The 18,077-nt window shown below is 43.4% G+C and overlaps 1 protein-coding gene across 1 annotated transcript in view; it reads left to right on the top strand.

Annotated features, from left to right (window-relative positions):
* immp2l (inner mitochondrial membrane peptidase subunit 2) overlaps window positions 1–18,077 on the top strand; it is a 208,065-nt gene that overhangs the window by 180,379 nt on the left and 9,609 nt on the right. Inside the window, exon 5 of the mRNA XM_085415037.1 lies at window positions 15,236–15,338. Within this exon, the coding sequence (XP_085271163.1) occupies window positions 15,236–15,338 (103 nt within the window). The remainder of the gene's footprint in view (window positions 1–15,235; window positions 15,339–18,077) is intronic.

The following is an 18,077-nucleotide window of genomic DNA, read 5'->3' as shown; positions in this document are numbered from 1 at the left end:
CTCCCCGACTAATTCGGTTTCAGTTATGTACTGAAATATAAGAATGGACATGAGAGGGTTCTTTCAAAGAAAAAACTCAGGTAAATGTTATTTTATATATTATGCTTTGTATGTTGTTCAGTATATTTCTATGCAAAACAAGAGGGATTTCAGTACACAGCAGGATATTCACATTTGTAACCAGATATTTACATACACTTTAGGGAGAAAACATAAAACATTTTTACTGTACAACATCAATTTAGAGTAAACTTTTGTTTTAGATAAATATTGAAATATATTTTGAATTAGTTAAATGTCAGAATAAAGAGAGACAGAGCTGTCTATTTTTTATCACTTTCATTAAATTTAGGAGTACATGTACACTAAGTTTATTGTTAATTAATAAGAAAACTCCAGACGATTCCATTCTGAGCTGAAGAAGCTTCTGATAGGTTAGTAGAGTCCATGTGAGTAAACTGGTGGCACAGCTGTGGATGCATATAAGGCAAAACACAGAGCCTTCTTCTTTGAAATGGGAAAATCAAGAGATGTCAACCAAAACACCAGGAAAAGAACTGTGGAGCTCCATAAGTGTGGCTCAGTTTGAATACAATTTGGTGCCATTTGCAATTAAAAAACACAGACAGTTTCTCTCTTTACTCTTAAAGTTAACAAATATGTTTTTTATATTTATCAATCTAAAAAAATAAACATTTAGTCTGATTTGATGTTACAATTAAAAAAGTGTTTGTTTTGATCTGAAGAGTTTGTAAATATCTGGTTTCAACTGTATATTTGATGATTGTCAGCACAAAGAGAGAGAGAGAGGAGCAGAGATTGAGATGGAGAATGAGGACAGAACAGAGATGAACAAGAGCAGGTGAGACACACATGTTAGTCAAATGGTTGCTTACTAAAAGTATCACCGTATCATAGGTACTCATGTATCTCGTACCTAGTGTTTCTTTTTAGGTTTGCTATTTTTCAAATTCTATATTTATTAAGTTCTGCAGGCTTGTTTGCACAACAAGGCTAAATAATTATATAAACTTTTCTCAATCTAAATATTGGACTTTGGTAGAATTAAATAAATAAGTGTAGTGCAGGTCTATGATGATTTTTAGTGCTACTATCATCTGGTTCTGATTGTGGTTATGTCTTGGTTAAGTCCCCCCCCCCCCCTCAAAAAAAAAAAAAAAATCCCACATGCATACTACCCTTTAGGGCTAAGCCCCGGGTGTTTCAAATGTCTGGCTCCTCCTCTGGCCCCTGTTAATTAAAGTAATCTTAAGAGGTTTGTTTATGGTTAATAATTATTTTATTATTTCTTTGAAGATGAGTTTTCTGCAGGTAGGGCAATGCTGAATTTTGAAAGTTCCTCCCCCAACATGATGGGAATTTATTATGGCTTTCTTATCTTTTGGAAAATTGCTGCAGGACTCCTCAATGAGAGCTTATAATGTGCTTGTGTTTCTTAATTTACTCCTGTTAAAGGACCATGGTATACCACTACTGATGATAACAGAGATATCGGTGTGAATGAGCCTCCTCCTGTTATTAAAATTAGAATTTCATGTCTGGTTTCTGAACACCAAGATCCAGACGGCCAAAATTGAAAAGCTGGAAAAGTCCACATTAAGTCGCCACCTAGAGTCAAGAAGTTTATGTTGTTCATGAGAAGAGAAGATCGGGTGGAGCATCGTAGCACCAAAGCTAATGAATTATTTACTTACCCCGATCACGAGCACGAGTATTGACTGAACAGAATGAGATCCATGGTGTTTAAAACATTTGAGGTGATTTGATAGGATAGGATGCCTCCTGTTTCAGCATAGGAAGAGACCAGGATACACATTTGATTGGATGGAAAAATAATGGCACTTAAACCTACAATGTGGCATCTGCTTTAAAATGGACAGACAGCTATGAAGCATGTTACAAATGTAAAAGGTGGTCAGTAAAGTCTCATTTTTGAGCTTCTACTTCAGCATTTTGACCAACACCATGTTCGTGATTGGTTCTCTGTCAGAGTAAAGCCAATCTCACCATTCTGCACTTCCTGCAACAAGGACAGTGAGCATGGTGACTTTTAGTTGTAAATTTGCCCTTTAACCTCGAGTGTCTTCCAAACATATGAGGGTGTTGGTTGTTTGGTCCATAAAGGTTCATCTGCTGTTTAAACTGCTGAAGGACTCGTGAGCTTTCTATGTGCAAATGAAAGACTTCTTTCCCGTATGAAGACATTATTTAAGGTGTTATTGTGTGAATCGCTTGGTTGGAGCTGGAGCGACTCTTCATGTCAGTGCTTCCTGCTGGAAGGAGACCTTTAAAGCTTTAACAGACAAATAAACTTTATTGATGTGCTGCTATTAATTCAGATCCGCCGATTCTCCTGCAGCAGGCCACAGGTCGCACTTTGTGTGTCCTGACAGCACCAACGGGAGATTTACGAGCAGCGTGGGCTGTTCGGGGGCGAGTCTGTGAAGCTGTTGTTTCTATGTGGCGGGCGTTTCTGGGCTCAGCTGTGATTCATGCTGACCTGATAGGGTGGTACGGGCTGAGCGTCATCAGCGCCACCTCTGATATGAAACCCATCACAGGCTGGTTAATTATTCATCCCATCACCAGCAGGTGACCTGTAATTTGCACAGAGGCGTCTGACTCCAACAGCTGCCAGGTTGAATCACATGACGATGGCGTGTTATGATACGTGAACGCGGCGGTACGATCTGCCACTTCCTCTCAGTGTCTGGCGCGCTGCTGCAGGGTCTCGCTATGGTGTTTGCTGGTTGCCAGGCTGGCGCGTGCTGCCTGTCAGAGCGCGGTCGCTTTCTGTGTCACAGTTAGCTGATGTGACCTGATGCATCATGTGGGTGCTGCATGTGTGATGTTACCATCTGAATCAGGAGATGGAGATGATATACACGCTGGATGATTTTAGCAGTACTGTGCAGTACGACAGTTTGAGAAGTCTGCCAAAACCTTTGATCGATACTCTGATCATCACACGAGCTAAAGATCGTCCTCTTTTGTGTTTACGCTGATTCATTTTAATTCTTCGTCGACAGCTTTACTTTATTTGGTACATTAAACAGCCAATCACATGGCAGCAACCTCAAAGCAGATGGACTGCAGCAGCAGAAGACCACACTGAGACCGCTGCTGTCGGCTAAGAACAGGAAACAGGAAACAGTTCACACGATCCCATAATGGAAACACGTTGCGTGCGAGCTTCAGATAGTAGGAGCAGAGTTTGGTTTAAACAGCATGAAAGCTTGGCTCCATCCTGCCCCTCGTCAACAGGTCAGGCTGCTGCTGGTGTGATGGTGTGGGGATATCTTCCTGGTACACACCGGGGCGCTCAGAACTCCACAGCCTACCCGAGTGTTGTTGCTGACCATGTGCATCCCTCCTCCTCCTTCTGATGGATAACACACCGCGCCGCAGACTATCTTGTGCATAGAACATAACGATGAGTTCCCTGTACCCACATTACTTCCACAGGCACAGATCTCAGTCCAGTAGAGCAGCGGTCCCCAACCCCTGGGCCAAAGACCGGTACTGGTCCGTGAGTTGTTTGGTACCGAGTTGAGGCTCGGGTGTGAAATTTTAGTTTTTCAGGGTTTTTATCGTTAACTCAGTTTCCCTGGGTCTTTTCCCGTGTGTTATGAATAAATCTTATAATAATCTCACCTTAAAGGTCGGTCCGTGAAAACATTGTTGGACATAAACCGGCAAAAAAGGTTGGTGACCGCTGCAGTAGAGCGCCTTTAAGATGTGATTTTATGGGAGATTTTCATTATCAGTGACTGTGTGACGTCATCACGGACCAAAATCTCTGAGGAATGCTTCCTTGTTGAATCTGCAACATCAAGAATTAAAGCAGCTCTGAAAGAGGAGAATCAACTGCAGAATGACAAAGGAGCTCAGCAACTTTGCTTTTATAATGAGAATGCAACGAGCTGAGAACTGCAGCGCAGACGAGTCACAGTCGTCGGTGCAGACGGACTCTGATAGGTCGAAATATGTTTGCAGTTATCAGCAAACCTTTGCCGGTCTGTCTGTGAGTAGAGACCGGTTCCAGCCAGCCAACCCGTGCTGTCACCTTGTAATCGGAAGTGGGCGCCCAGGTCGAGTACACCTGGGATAGGTCACCAGTGTATTGCAGTGCTAACAGAGAGAAACAACCATTTATGTTTACATAACATCTACAGTGAAGTTAGAATCGGTAAATATTCTGAAAGCACGTCTAATTATCAGTATTTATTTGTATGAAATATTGTTCAGAGCTGCATGAATTTAGCACCAGCTTTCAGAGTTCATATGTTTTTATCAGAAGTACTTCCAGAAAGAGCTAATCCTGTGTCTCTGGCAGCTTTAGTACTCGGTTTGATCTTTACACAGGACAGTTCAGGAATCCATACATGCTGAGACCCACCTGTAAATCTCTCAGTGCACATATTTCCATCCAATTATGCTGAGCCGTGTCTGTAGTGTCTGACAGCCGATGTCAGAAATCATAGAGCAGACACGCGGACTCGTTAGGAGGGAAAATTAGTGGAAAACTTTATTAGCACTGGAATTTCCCTGCATGAACAGATGGAGATGTAATGATCGTTATCGACGTGTCCGGTCCAAACACCTAATCATCTGAACTGGCCTTGAGGAGCGCAGGCAGCAGGTTTACCTGACCGTGTGGATCTCTCAGCAGCTGTCCACCTCGGCCTCATTAAACTCCTCCCAACCTCTGCTGTAACATCCATCAGCTGCTGTTAACACTGATGGAAGGAGGTGTGTGTGTGTGTGTCACAGTAAAAATGTGACTGTGTGTGAGTGGAACATCTCCCTCATCATCTTAGTGACGCACACCAGCCCTCTGTGGAGAAGAGCCGGTGAAAAATCCACTGCTGTGTTCACACAGTGATGATGAGGCAGTTTGTAGCATCTGGAAGCTCTTCGAGGCGTCTGTGGCGTCACTCTGCGCTCTTTTTGTCATTTCTCTGTGGATAAGTACATTTGGGGCGAGTGTGTCCCAGTTCAGCCCTCCGAAACAAGATCCTGTCCATCTCAGGTTAGTCTGGGGACACGCCGGAAGACTTCTGAAGCTCTGTTATTAAAAAAAACTAAGTGGATCACAGGCTTGTTGGAGCTGTGTGTGAGTCACAAAGCCAAAATATGAGATATTTTAGATGAGGATGAGATCATTTTGAGCATGAATGGACTCTGTGATCATGCTTTTCTCAAGCAGTTGTGTGATTGTTTGGTACATATGATTCTTTTCTGACTTTGTGTCTCAGTTACCAGGTAAATTGGACGGTCTGAGTCAGATCTCTTTATTTTGGGTGCCTGTTTTCTCTCTTCGAGTTTCCACCACTAAAACTTACTCCAGGAAACTTTGGAGCAACTCACTCCCACAGCAGGAACCAGGATGTCATGCTGGGTGGAGTTGTTCATTCTGTGAGATGAGGCAGTTACCCCACGAACACACTGGACACAGCTGCCTGTCCAGTAAGTGGTGCAGAGGGTGTCAGCATGATCCATGATGGATAACAGCTTGTTCAGCAACAGAAGTGTCCGGTTTGCAGCCAATCAAAGAGCCCGCCTTCCTCATCAGTTTGTTCAGTCTGTCGGTGTTACCAGCTCAGATGCCCCCCCCCCCTTCCCCCCAGCAGACCACAGCAAGATATACCCCACAGGATCTTAGACACAGTCATTCTCCACCACCCTAGGGTGCATGTCTGATTTTGACCTCAGGACTTCCAGGCCATACTCGGCACAGATGTTCCTGCTAGCATCTTGCACCCTGCTGTTATGTGCTGGATTGTCTCTGGGGCATCTTTACACAGCCTGCACCTGGGGTCTTGCCTGGTGTGATAGACCCCAGCCTCTATGGATCTTGTGCTCAGAGCTTGTTCTTGTGCTGCCATGATTAGTGCCTCTGTGCTGTCTTTCAGTCCAGCTTTGTCCAGCCACTGGTAGGACTTCTGGATGTCAGCCACCTCTATCTGCCGGTGGTACATACCGTGCAGGGGCCTGTCCTTCCATGATGGCTCCTCTCCTTCCTCCTCTTTCTTGAGTTTCTGTTGTCTGAGGTATTCACTGAGCACTCGGTCGGTTGTGGGCATCTTCCTGATGTACTCGTGGATGTTGTCTCATCTTCAACAGTGGTACTGACACTTATCAGTTCCCGGCCTCATTCCTTCCATTTATTATACAGTCTCAGGGTGCTGGGTCTGGGTTACAGCTTTCCTAGCGACCTCTTCATGGTTCCCATTTGCCTGCGGGATCCCCAGGTACTTGTATCTGTCCTCGATGTCTGCGATGTTGCCTTCTGGTAGTTTGAGCGCCTCGGTTTTGACTACTTTCCCTCTCTTTGTTATTATCCGACTACACGTCTCCAGTCTGAGTATCATTGCTGTATATCCTGCCGGTGTGGATGATGTGATGTCTCGCTCACTCTTGGCATACAGCTTGATGTCATCCATGTAGAGGAGGTGGCTGACAACTGCTCCACTCCGTAGTCTGAGGGGGTTCAGGCTTACGGAGAACGACAGTGGGGACAGGGCATCACCTTGGTAGATGATCCTCGGGGATCAGGACTGTCTGGCCTTCAGTTAGCACCCATTGATGAGACGTTAGTAGAAATGCTAGTAGATGAGAGACACCCAGAATGACCTGATGTCCCCCCCCCCCTTGCTGTAGCATTTGTGTTGTACATTGTCGATCTCCAGCTCTGAGAGCAGTTCCTTCTTCTGAAAGTTGGAGCTACTTGTTGTCTAGCTGTCAGTCTGGATGCGGGGTATTGAAGATTCCACATCCTCTTCATGTAACCCCTTCATCACAAGCATGAATGTCAGGGTAACCTTGAGCTTTTATGATTTCTTTGAACTGTTCCAGTGTGGAAGGATTGCACAAGATTTACACCAGATTTAAACACGTTAGCAACCATCTCTGAACCATTTCTAAACAATTGCAGATTTCAAGATCATCAGTTCAACAACTGTATGTTAGTGTAAGTTATTTAGGTGTGTCACTGCTTTACTGAGGTCTGTAAGAAGACCCAAACTGTTCATCTCAGGTTTGAGGAAATTGGTTAGGATGTTAAGGAACCACCGAGGCTCAAGCCTTCCATGATGGCCCCGCCCCTCCCTGAGCCTGGTTCTTCCTGTTAAAAGGGAGTTTTTCCTTCCCACTGTCGCCAAAGTGCTTGCTCATAGGGGTCATATGATTGTTGGGTTTTCTCTGTAGGGTCTACCTTACAATATAAAGCACCTTGAGGCGTTTGTGGTTTGGTGCTGTATAAGTAAAATTGAATTGAACTGGAAACTGCTGGAACACCTGCGTCAACAGTGAGGCCAGTTTTGCATCTCCATTGACTGAGAGGGTGCCAACAAAGACAGAAGCTACAAAATCAAAACTTTTGCAGTTGTCCATGTACGGTTTTCAGACATGACCAAGACTGAGCTATGTGGCCACAAAGACAAGAAGTATGTTTGGAGGAGTAAAGATGAGACTTTCAACCTAAGAACAGTGCAACAGCTGTCAAACATGGTGGCGGTAGTATCTGCCAGTGGTCCTGGTACATTAGCCACAGTGGATGGAATAATGAATCTAAATTCTTCAACTTCTCAAATCAACAGCTAGATGGCTGAAACGTGGACAGTTTAGTGACAGTTTTCCAATTCTGCTACGAAGAGTGGAAAAATATGAGACTGGATTATGCTGGGATGATGTTGATGGGTACCAAAAACGTCTGGTTGAGGAGCAACTTGCTAAGAGTTATTTAACCATATATTAGTGGGCATATATGTATATATCTGAGCCTATATGTATACCTTTGACCCGTGGGGATCAGAGAAAACCCCCAAACAGTTTTTCTTAAAGTCATTAAAGATGTATGCTGTACAATCTTTCCACTCTGGAAAAAGACCAGTTCAAAGGTATCATGAAAGCCCAGGATCACCCTGACGCTCGTGCTCGTTATGAGTGGATGGATGGTGTTAAATGTGCTTGAGAAATCAAAAGCAATCCTCACCATGCAGCCGTTACTATCCACAGTGCATTCTCTGCAGCATGGAGACTGTTGCAGCATCCCCCCCAGATTTGGTCCGTACACAAACTACATAATACACCACATGATGCATACATGACAAACTACAACACACAGCTATAACAACAGGATCAGTCAAACACGTACTCATAACATGAGAAGACTTCCACATGACTCTATATGTTACGCTTTTACTCAAAGAGCTCAAAGCCAGTGCAGTAAGCTCCGTCAGTTCTGAGAGATTCTTATGCAGCATTTATCCAGTTATATGTATATTTATAAAATGCATGTTCTTCGTCTCTCTGGGAGAGCCTTTGTAGCAGTAAAATACCTTTTACATTATGCATATTATTTTCTTTTGTAATCCAGAAAGACCTCAAAGAAAACCAGACACCGACAGATATGAAAGTAAGTTTACTTGTGAAGCACTTTAACTGTAAAAGCTCAGTCGGTGTAGCTGCGAGTGCTTCTAATGCAGCATTTTCCCAAACTGGGATTATTAAGACGCAGCTTTCTCTAGGTTTTCTATGAAATTCTGCTCAAAGGCACTAAAGATATTAAAAACAGATTGGGAGGCCACAGCTCTGCTGCTAATTTCGCTGTGGAGATAACATCAAGGTCGCACCTTTTTACTCACTTGAAAGGTGCACGTGGAGAACGCACTAATTGATGTAGAAGCACGGCAGGCATGTTAATGGAAAAAAAGTTAATTAGAAAATTTACATTTCATCAAAAAATAACTGCTGGGATGGATTTTTAAACCACAAATGATGATGATTTCTTTTTCTTGTAGCTCTGATTCATCACCACAGCACACCAAGCTGAGTCGAATGAAAGACTAAATGCAGTAAACTCAATTGTCCTTGGTTCTTTAAAGATTTCATACTCATTCCTTGTCAAATGTAGCAGAGAATTGGTGTCATATAAACTGCAACCTTTTTATTTCTGCAAAAAGGTCCCAGCTTGTTTTCTCTTATTTCTTTTCCTTTGCGAGTCAGTAAATTCAGCTGCTATGGCTAAATCAATATTTATGTATCCAAGGCCTCTTTGGTCAGCCTGCAGGACCAACCTACACACACACACACACATGCGTGAGGAATTGCAGACAAATTTCCATTTAAAAAGTCACTGAGGCTATAATTCACAATGTTCCCAAGCTGGATGATAAATCAGGGCTGGAACAGCCTCGTAACAGTCCAGAGGGATGATGAAGGGCGTCGGACCTTCTCCTCATAAACGCGACGAGCTAACTGAAGCGGCTGCAGGACGAGATGAGCACCGCCCCCCTCCACCACCTCTGTTAGGCTGAATCCTCTGATCAGATCTTTGTTTGAGCGATAAGGTGACGGAGGGAAGTGACGCTGCAGGAGATGATTTGGAGGCTGATGATTAAGGATAATGAAATGAAGGCGATAATTTGATCCACCGTCAATGAAAACGTTAACGGCTATTCTCTCCTGATTTTCATCTTCTTTTTTTTGTCTTCCCACATGAACACTTTGATCAGTTTACCGCTGGAGATCATTTTGTGAGCTCCTGTTTGGTTTCCAGAAACTGTTAAGATTAAAAGCACAATACAAAAAGTCTGAAACATGCTAAAAGCAGAAAATGCACTTGTGATTGTAGCCATTCCCCAACTCTCTGTGAATGGGACTCATGGCCATTGATCAGTGGTTGTTGATCAATGGTCATGAGAATTTGCATAATTAAGATTAAGGAACTGACCTCCCAGCCCATTGCTCCTTCAGTGGGCTGGTTTCACTCATTATGCAAATGTCCTGTTTATAAGATTGAAACCTGCAGTCAGCTGAGCCTGAAGAAGTCACTTGGATGAGTGATGAAATGTTTCTCCCACAAAACGCTACGTCCAGATGAACAGAATCAACTTTTGGAGATATACCAGCAACACCACTAACATTAGCTAATGCTACAGTTAGAGACCGTAACACAATCAAAATGATTCCAACCGTGTGCAAACAACTTGCATCCATGTTACCTTTGAAGATGAGGACCAGGTCTCGGACAACTCGCAGTCAGCTGCAGTCGTCAGAGTGACTTTAGTGCATCACTAAGGCAATGAAATGATGATAAGACACAGCAATTATCAGTTTACAGTTGTTCTGGTGTGAACCAAAAACACATCTCGATCAGGTTTCAAATGAACTCCAGAGCAGTTTGTTTATGTTGTGAATGTGATCCAACCTCAATCCAACACAGCTACCAGGTGTATGCTGCAATTTGAGCTAAGCGCCCTCCTGTAGTTGGGTGTGTTTTGCAATCTGAGATACAACAGGTACCATATATGTGCAGAGTACACAAACGGTAAGTGTGGAATAGCAGCTAGCAGTAGAATTAATGCAATCTGGCCACTCCGGTCTTTAAGTGATGACGTATGAATCCTGCTTCCAGCCCAAACTACCCTACGTTTATTAAGGCTGTTGTGTTTTTAACATGTTTTAATGTTTTGTATCTTTTTCTATTTAATCTGAACAAGCCCCTCAAAACAGTCAGTGATCACTGTCGGCTTCTCTCAGTTTTTATCATCGCTCTTCATTTCAAAGCTCAGTTTTTAAACCCTTATGATGTAACTCCAGCCCATGTAGCAGTATATGAATGACTAACCTCATATTGTGGATGGATTATCTCAGTTGTTCTCCTGACTGAAGTTTGGTCCATTTACAGCATCCTGCCATGCAATTGCATTTGTCTCTAACCATCAGGAACCCTCACGTTAACTTTTATCCAGTGGAAAAAAGTTGGTGTTCATCCTGCAGGCTTCAGTGTGTTTATGCTAACATAGCTGTGTCGCTAGCGATCACGTAGCAGATCAGCTACTGATTGGAAGGTTGGTTGTTCGATCCTTGGCTTCCCCAGTCTGCATGCCAAATTATCCTTGGGCAAGTTTCTAACCCCAAGTTGTGTGAATGTTGGTTAGATTGCACTTGAATATAGAAGTGCTTGTATGAGTGTGAATGAGTGTATACAGCACTTTGAGTACTCTGGGAGAGTAGAAAAGCGCCATGTAGGGTTGCCAACCGTCCCTTAAAATACGGAATCGTCCCGTATTTCGAAACAAAAGTACACGTCCCGTATTGAGCTAATAAGGGACGCACTTTGTCCCGTAATACAGTGAGAATCAAAAGTAGTCTATAAATGTTAATGGAATTAACGCTTTGTTTGAAAACATAATTCCCAGCCCCTCTCCTGCTTTGTGACCAATGAGCTGACAGCACACTTATGACAATTCGAGTATGACAATTCAGATTACCGCTCATCTCATTGGTCGAGGAAAGGTCGCTTACGGAGAAAATACCGGAAGACAACAGATGACCACAACAAGAAGCATGGCCAACAGGGAAACAAACGCCGACACTGCGGTGCAAGTCTCGGACGACAGTACACCTAAAGCTGGGCAGACACTGTGCGATTTTTTCAGTCACGTTATTCAGCTCCTGCTCAAACTGCACGATTGACTCGCAGGGGTTAGAAGTTGGTAGGTCACGATGCAGGTCTCACACTATACGGCCCTTAATAGGAACATTTTTTCATACAGCCTTATCATCTCATCTAATCGACTGCGAGAAAGGAAAAAAACATATTTATCAACGTGTCAGAGCACTCCTTACGTTGTGGTACATCTTATCTCCTGAGTACTCACACTGTGCCTCCATAAAATGAAGGTTATAACAGAAAATCTGTCGCTCTCTCAGTCTTTCACTCACACAGACACGCACACCACCACCATCAACTTTGCTAAATTGCTAATGAAAAACATTGATCGGGCAGCTGTGACTGAGCAGCAGTGTAAATCCAACTATTTTCACAGTTGTTGTGTCGTGATAATTTCTGAGGCCACATCGAAAAGGCTCGGATGAGCTTTCCAAAGTTCTACAAGTTGTGCCTCCATCGCTTGTGTCCAGATCACACGCTGCACAGCCGTGCTGCGGCGTCTTTTTCGCCGACATTTGTGTTTGCGCGTGCGCAGTGTGACAAACTGCGGTGACACCCTCCCGACCAAGCGATTGATGATCGGGAGCTGGTCGTGAGGTGTTAATCGCGTCTCGTTACCCCACGTATACTACACGATACACGACGCACGATGAAGGCCAAAATCGGGCCGATCGCCAAAACGGTCGCACGACTCAAAAATCGGCTCAAAATGGGCCAAAAATCGCACAGTGCGAGCCCAGCATTACACTCACACAGACACACACACCACCACCATCAACTTTGCTAAATTGCTAATGAAAAACATTGATCGGGCAGCTGTGACTGAGCAGCAATGTAAATCCAACTATTTTCACGGTTGTGTGCCTCCATCGCTTGTGTCCAGATAACACGCTGCACAGCCGTGCTGCTCCATCTTTTACACCAACGTTTACGTGTTTGCGCGCGAGCAGTGTGAGCGGCTGTGGTGAGACCCTCACGAGCGATTGATGATCGGGAGTTGGTCGTGAGGTGTTAATCACTTCTCGTTACCCCACGTATACTACACGATGCACGATGAAGGCCAAAATCGGTCCGATCACTCAAAAATCGGCTCAAAATGGGCCTAAAACCGCACAGTGTGAGCCCAGCGTTAGAGCAGCAATGTTTGTTCAGAGAAAGGGAAAAATGGGAAAAGGAAAACACCTGGCTGGAAAAAGTTAATATGGGCATGTGCAGTGAATATCAGCGCTATGTGGCCAGAAGTGTGATAATATAATTTATTTTGTGTAATAAACAACTGCAAGGATAGATGATTACAACAAATTGATGACTAATACATAAAAGTAATACATAGATGAATAATGATGATGAGTTAAGATGCATAATCATGGGAACAAGCGGGTTTACAAACAGGAGCAGCTGATTAGCATTAGAAAAGCTGAAATAATACCTCAGCTGAAGCCAATTGTACTAAATGCACTAAATGTGCACTGTTACAAGAATGTTTTTCTTTCTATTGTTTTCTATTATTTTAAGTTAAGCAGGACAGAGTGCTTTTAAAGAAAGATTTACTTATATTCTCAAAAGTTAAGCATGACAGGCTTCTGTTTAAGAAAGAGACCTGTTTTACTGTGTTAATGTTGTCATTTTGAGCTAAAAATAAATGGCTAAATGATCATTTGTTTCACATGTGTTCATATCACAAAGAATAGAATATGCATCTACTTAAATCAACTTCAAGTCAAATGGTTAAAAAAATAATTTCACACACAAAAAAAGAGCTAGAAAATTCACCAAACTGGGAAGGGTGAAGACAACTGGGTCGCCCGGCCCTGGCCACGAGGTGTCCCTTATTTATTTTTCAGGGAGTTGGCAACCCTAGCGCCATGTAAGAATCAGTCCATTTACCACATCATTATATACCAGCTAGCCAAACTTCAGTAACCCTACAAACGTCACTGCTGTTTAGTTTTCTGTCTTCATTTATGTTGGAAGTGATAGCAGAGCTGTACGTTTTAATTTATTCAGAAACCTCTCACTCAGAACATGCTATATCATGTTTAGGTGGAAGCTAGCGAGCTAACTTCCGCTAACTTCTAACTCTGTTAAACTTCATAAATCCTGTTTTCATGGATGCCTGGATGTTAAACTTAATTGTTACACCTGGTAAAGCAGAATGCTGATCATTTTATTTATTATGTAACTCTCAGCGATGGTGCAGTGTTCGTTTGACTTTGGACCCAGAAACGGCTAATGACGTCAGACTTAAAGAGCGGATAAGTGGACTAAACATTCTCATTTGGTTTAAAGAGACTTGCTTGGTTCACTTGTTGTTTTTGTCAGTTTTGGGAAAAAACTACAGGAAAAGGCTGAAGTTTACAACCTCATCATCTGATTCAGAGTAAATGAACTTTAAGTGTGAAAGTGTGAGTGACTGCAGTCAGTCCAAGTTGGACAGCTTGCCTCCATCCAGGCAGCCTGTATAGTTGCCTTGTGAGTAGTTGTCATTATATTTTTACTGTATTGTGACTGAAAAAAATAACATCATGCAGGCTACAGTTAGCCCGCTAGCTTTGTTCCTAGTCATTCCTAGTCCTAGTCAGTTCTGTTTTTGAGTCGGGTCGTCATAGATATCCAAAGTTAAATCAAAGAATAAAGCTGGGTGTGATAAAATATAAATATATAACTGAAATAACTAACTGACCCTAAACTGAACTGAAAACAAACAGTGGAAATTACAAAACCATCATAATTCTGGTGAACATTTCTTTCTTTTATTATCACTGCCATCAATACTTGGAACCTGATTTATTTCATGCATCAGTAAAAATGGGTGTAGTTGCTGTCATCGCTGCAGTTTAACAGTAATAATTTTCCAATGCTGGTGTTGCATTAAATGTAATGCTGCCTGAAGTCTGAATATAAATGGCGACATTTGATTTTGTTGTATTTCTGTGTTTGAATTGAGGAGTTTAATTGTGGTCCTCTCAGCATGAGTGGAGCCATCATGGTTCACTGTGGTCACAAAGAGATGGACATAGAAACATTACTCAGGTCGGCTGCGGAGTTTAAATTATGCTCAGTTGGGACCCAGGAAAAACTCTCCTGCAGTCAGTCCACAGCCAGCCTGAACTGCTGATACAGGCGGGATGGAGCCATGCTTTCATGTTGTTCACGTCATACTCTGATCCTACCGTCCGAATGTCGCCGCAGAAATCGAGACTCAAAAGATGTTTCAATGCTTTTCTATTTTGCAGTTCTGGTGAGACTCTGAAATGCAGCTTTAGGCTGGCAGCAGCGACACCCAGTGTGGACTTCTGCCTCAAAGTTCAACATGTTGTGCACTCACAGATGCTCTTCTGCAGGCTTTGGTTGTTATTCGACCTACCGCTGCCTTTCTGTCAGCTTGAACCAATCTGGGCACTCTCCTCTGACCCCTGACATTAGCAAGGCATGTTACTGGATTACTGTGGCTCACTGGATTTTTTGTTTTCAGTCCGACCTCTGTAAACACTAAAGATGGGTTTGTGGGAAAATCCCAGCAGATCAGCAGTTTCTGAAACAGTCAGACCAATCTGTCTGGCACCAACAACCATGCCAAGTTCAGAGTTCCCTCCATCAGCTTTCTTTCCCACTGTGATGCCCTAACCCTAACTTCAGCAGGTCATCTCGACAATGTCTTCTCGATTAAATTGAATGAATTTATAATGAACGTCTGACTGAAAACAAAGTTCTTGCTTTCTTAGAAGTTTATCTCATTTTCCATCTTTTCAGGACTCTGGCCTACAAGAACCGCTATGTTCGAGTTCCAGATGGTCACTTCTGGATCGAGGGAGATCATCACGGCCACAGTCTGGACAGCAACAGCTTTGGACCGGTAAGCACTCATCCCACTGCAGTGACACTGATGCCCTCCTTTGGTAGAAACAACTTCTATGTTCAGGAGTTTTCAGTCAGTCTGCGATACACAGTAAGGAAACAGTATTGGGTTACGTCTCTTAATCTTCATCAGTATAAAAACACATGACTTTGCAGATGATGCTGCAGCTGCTGTGATGGCCTGATAGAGACCTCTTCTTCCTTAACTTCTATTTCACCACAATCACTCCAGCCCTCTGCACGGCCTCCTTCACTGCATCTATGAACCTCCTCTGAGGGCTTCCTCTTTTCCTCCTTGCTGGCAGCTCCATCTTCATCATCCTTTGTCCAGTATATCCTGCACAGGTCCAAACCGTTGGTGGATTACGTGTTGGAATCTGTCTGACTCTATAAAATGGATGTTGATTAACTGCAAACCTTCAACAGTCTGTTTGAATGATCCCTCCAGATTAGACTAAGGTTGCCTCCTGACAGCAAACCTCTGCACTGATCACTGAAGCTACCTGCAGTCAGTCCCAAACATCAAAAAACCGAATTATACACCAACCACCATCTTTACCTGGTTGCACAGTGTGTCAGAGACATCACTGAGTGCAGAGACGGTCGAGCAGCTCCTGTAGGTGTGATGTGTGCAGGCTGCGTCATACTTGTGTCCATATGTGTGTTCTTGCATACACTACAAGTTTAAAATGTTTCAGCGGGATCCAAATCTGGGCTTCGATTAAACCTGTGATTGAAATGTTCTTTAATATAATTAATAATGAATTAATTCCTTTACAATCGTTTATTTAAAATTAGGTGTGTTTTAAATCCCTCTGCAGAGTTTTAGCTCCTCACCCAGTAGGCTGATGGACAGACGTGAACCTGAAAACAAATTTATCATAGACACACACACGCGTCAGCGTTGCCATGGAGACCTGACTAATGAGGACCCAAAGTCTCGCAAAAATCTCACTGTCAAAGTCGAGATTCACACTTTGTTCATAAATGTGGTGTAAAGCTTTATTATGGCTTAAACAGAAGGAGAAATAATGAAGCTGTGAGCAAGGCATTACTGCAGCACACTGTACTGTTTGGGGGAAACGGTAAAGAAGGAACATGGAGCTTTGGGAGAATCCACGGATAAATAACTCCAGTATGTTTCCTTTACGTGCACTGCATACTGTGGGCCCGGTTTCATCTGCCCTGTCCCGATCCGAGCTGGGTCCTCTCCTCCTGACTGGAGCCGAGCGTCACAGAGTCCGTAGGGAAGCCAGAGTGACGGCTTGTTTCGGCGCCATCTTTCAGCGTTTTGTTGAGGTCGGCAGATTGACAAGTACGTTAACAAAGCAGGATGTTTGTGCAGACCTGGTTTGTTCATCCTGACAGACACATAAAGATTTCATTAACGCCGTGTTTCAGGCTCATCTCTCCAGGGCAGGAAGAGTGTTAAAAGTCTGATATTGACTCCTGTTCTCTGCGCTATTTGTAGTTTTTCCCCTGTTGGTTGGAGCGGGATAAATTTTTCAGCAAAGAAGTAGTCGTTTGCTATGGACAGCACATTCAGAGCCAGACAGAAAGCCCTGCTCTCCCACTGATGCAAAGCTATCCAAGGAGCTGAGCAGAAATCCCCTCTGAGCTCAAACCCAGAGCACATAGAGCAGCAGCTCTGCAGAGCCTCTTTGTTCCTGAGACGACCGGCACCTGTTCTGCCCTACAAAGAGAGGCTGAGTTTTAAATATGCTGTGCCTCTCTCCTATTATGTTTCTGACCACACCACTCTTCTGCAGATTATGAGTTTTCTTTCAGTATTTCCAGCAAACGCCCGTTCAGTTCCAACTTTTCATTAAAGACCGCTGTTTCAGTGTGAAGTCTGTGGCTAAATGTAATTTAGATTCACATGATGATCATCTGCAGAGAATTTCCTACGAAGGTGTAAACTACAGCTCCTTCTTACAAACTGCTGCCTCTGACATCCTGTTAGACGTCTTTGCTATGAAGGGGGTCTGACCAGATGTCATGGTTGCTGGGATGGGCTGATAGAGAGGAGCTGAAATCAACCCTAACCCTGCCTTAGGATTGTTCTGGTCCATGGTTCTGTAAAACGTACTAAACAGTGAGTTCAGCGTATTTATTAACTTTCAGTCTCAGTAAATGGCACGCTTACTGCTTCCATAGGAATTAAGAATATTAAAGGTCAGTAGCAGCCAGGTGCTGCTTATTAAATGCACAAATGCACTTAATTAAAGGATCATCAGTTGGTGTGAGCACCACTACTTATGGCACTTTTGCTAGTTTGAACCAAGCCAAGGAGGAAAGATGTCAGCAAAGATCTTGGGAAGGATTATAAGGCCGTCTACAAATACTAAGGGAGATTATTCACAAATTGAAAACATTCAGCTGCAAGTCTTCACGGCACTGGACGTTCCAAAGAATTCACCCCAAGGTCAGACCGTGCAAAACTCAGAAGAACTCCAAAAATCCAAAAGCTGCAGCTCAGACCTCGGTTAGCAAAGAGTGAACAAGTATGGCTTGTTTAGGGCTTCAGGGGAAAGAGTCTTCTCTCTAAGGAGAACATACCAGCATGGTGTATATTTCCAAAACTGCATCTTAACAGACGAGACCACAGTGGAGATGTTCGTCCATCACACACAGCAGCACGTCTGGAGGAAACAAACACCTCATACAGCCGTCAGCACGGTGGAGGAGGGACGATGATCTGAGTGGACCATGAGCTCCTCTGTAGAGTCAGTGTGAG

This window comes from Rhamphochromis longiceps, linkage group LG7, assembly GCF_057381845.1.
Source record: "Rhamphochromis longiceps isolate RC_006_pf linkage group LG7, R_longiceps_female_GT1.1, whole genome shotgun sequence".
Classification (NCBI taxonomy): Eukaryota; Metazoa; Chordata; class Actinopteri; order Cichliformes; family Cichlidae; genus Rhamphochromis; species Rhamphochromis longiceps.
Note: the sequence above shows the minus strand (reverse complement) of the source record. Positions and strands in the feature narration are given on the sequence as shown.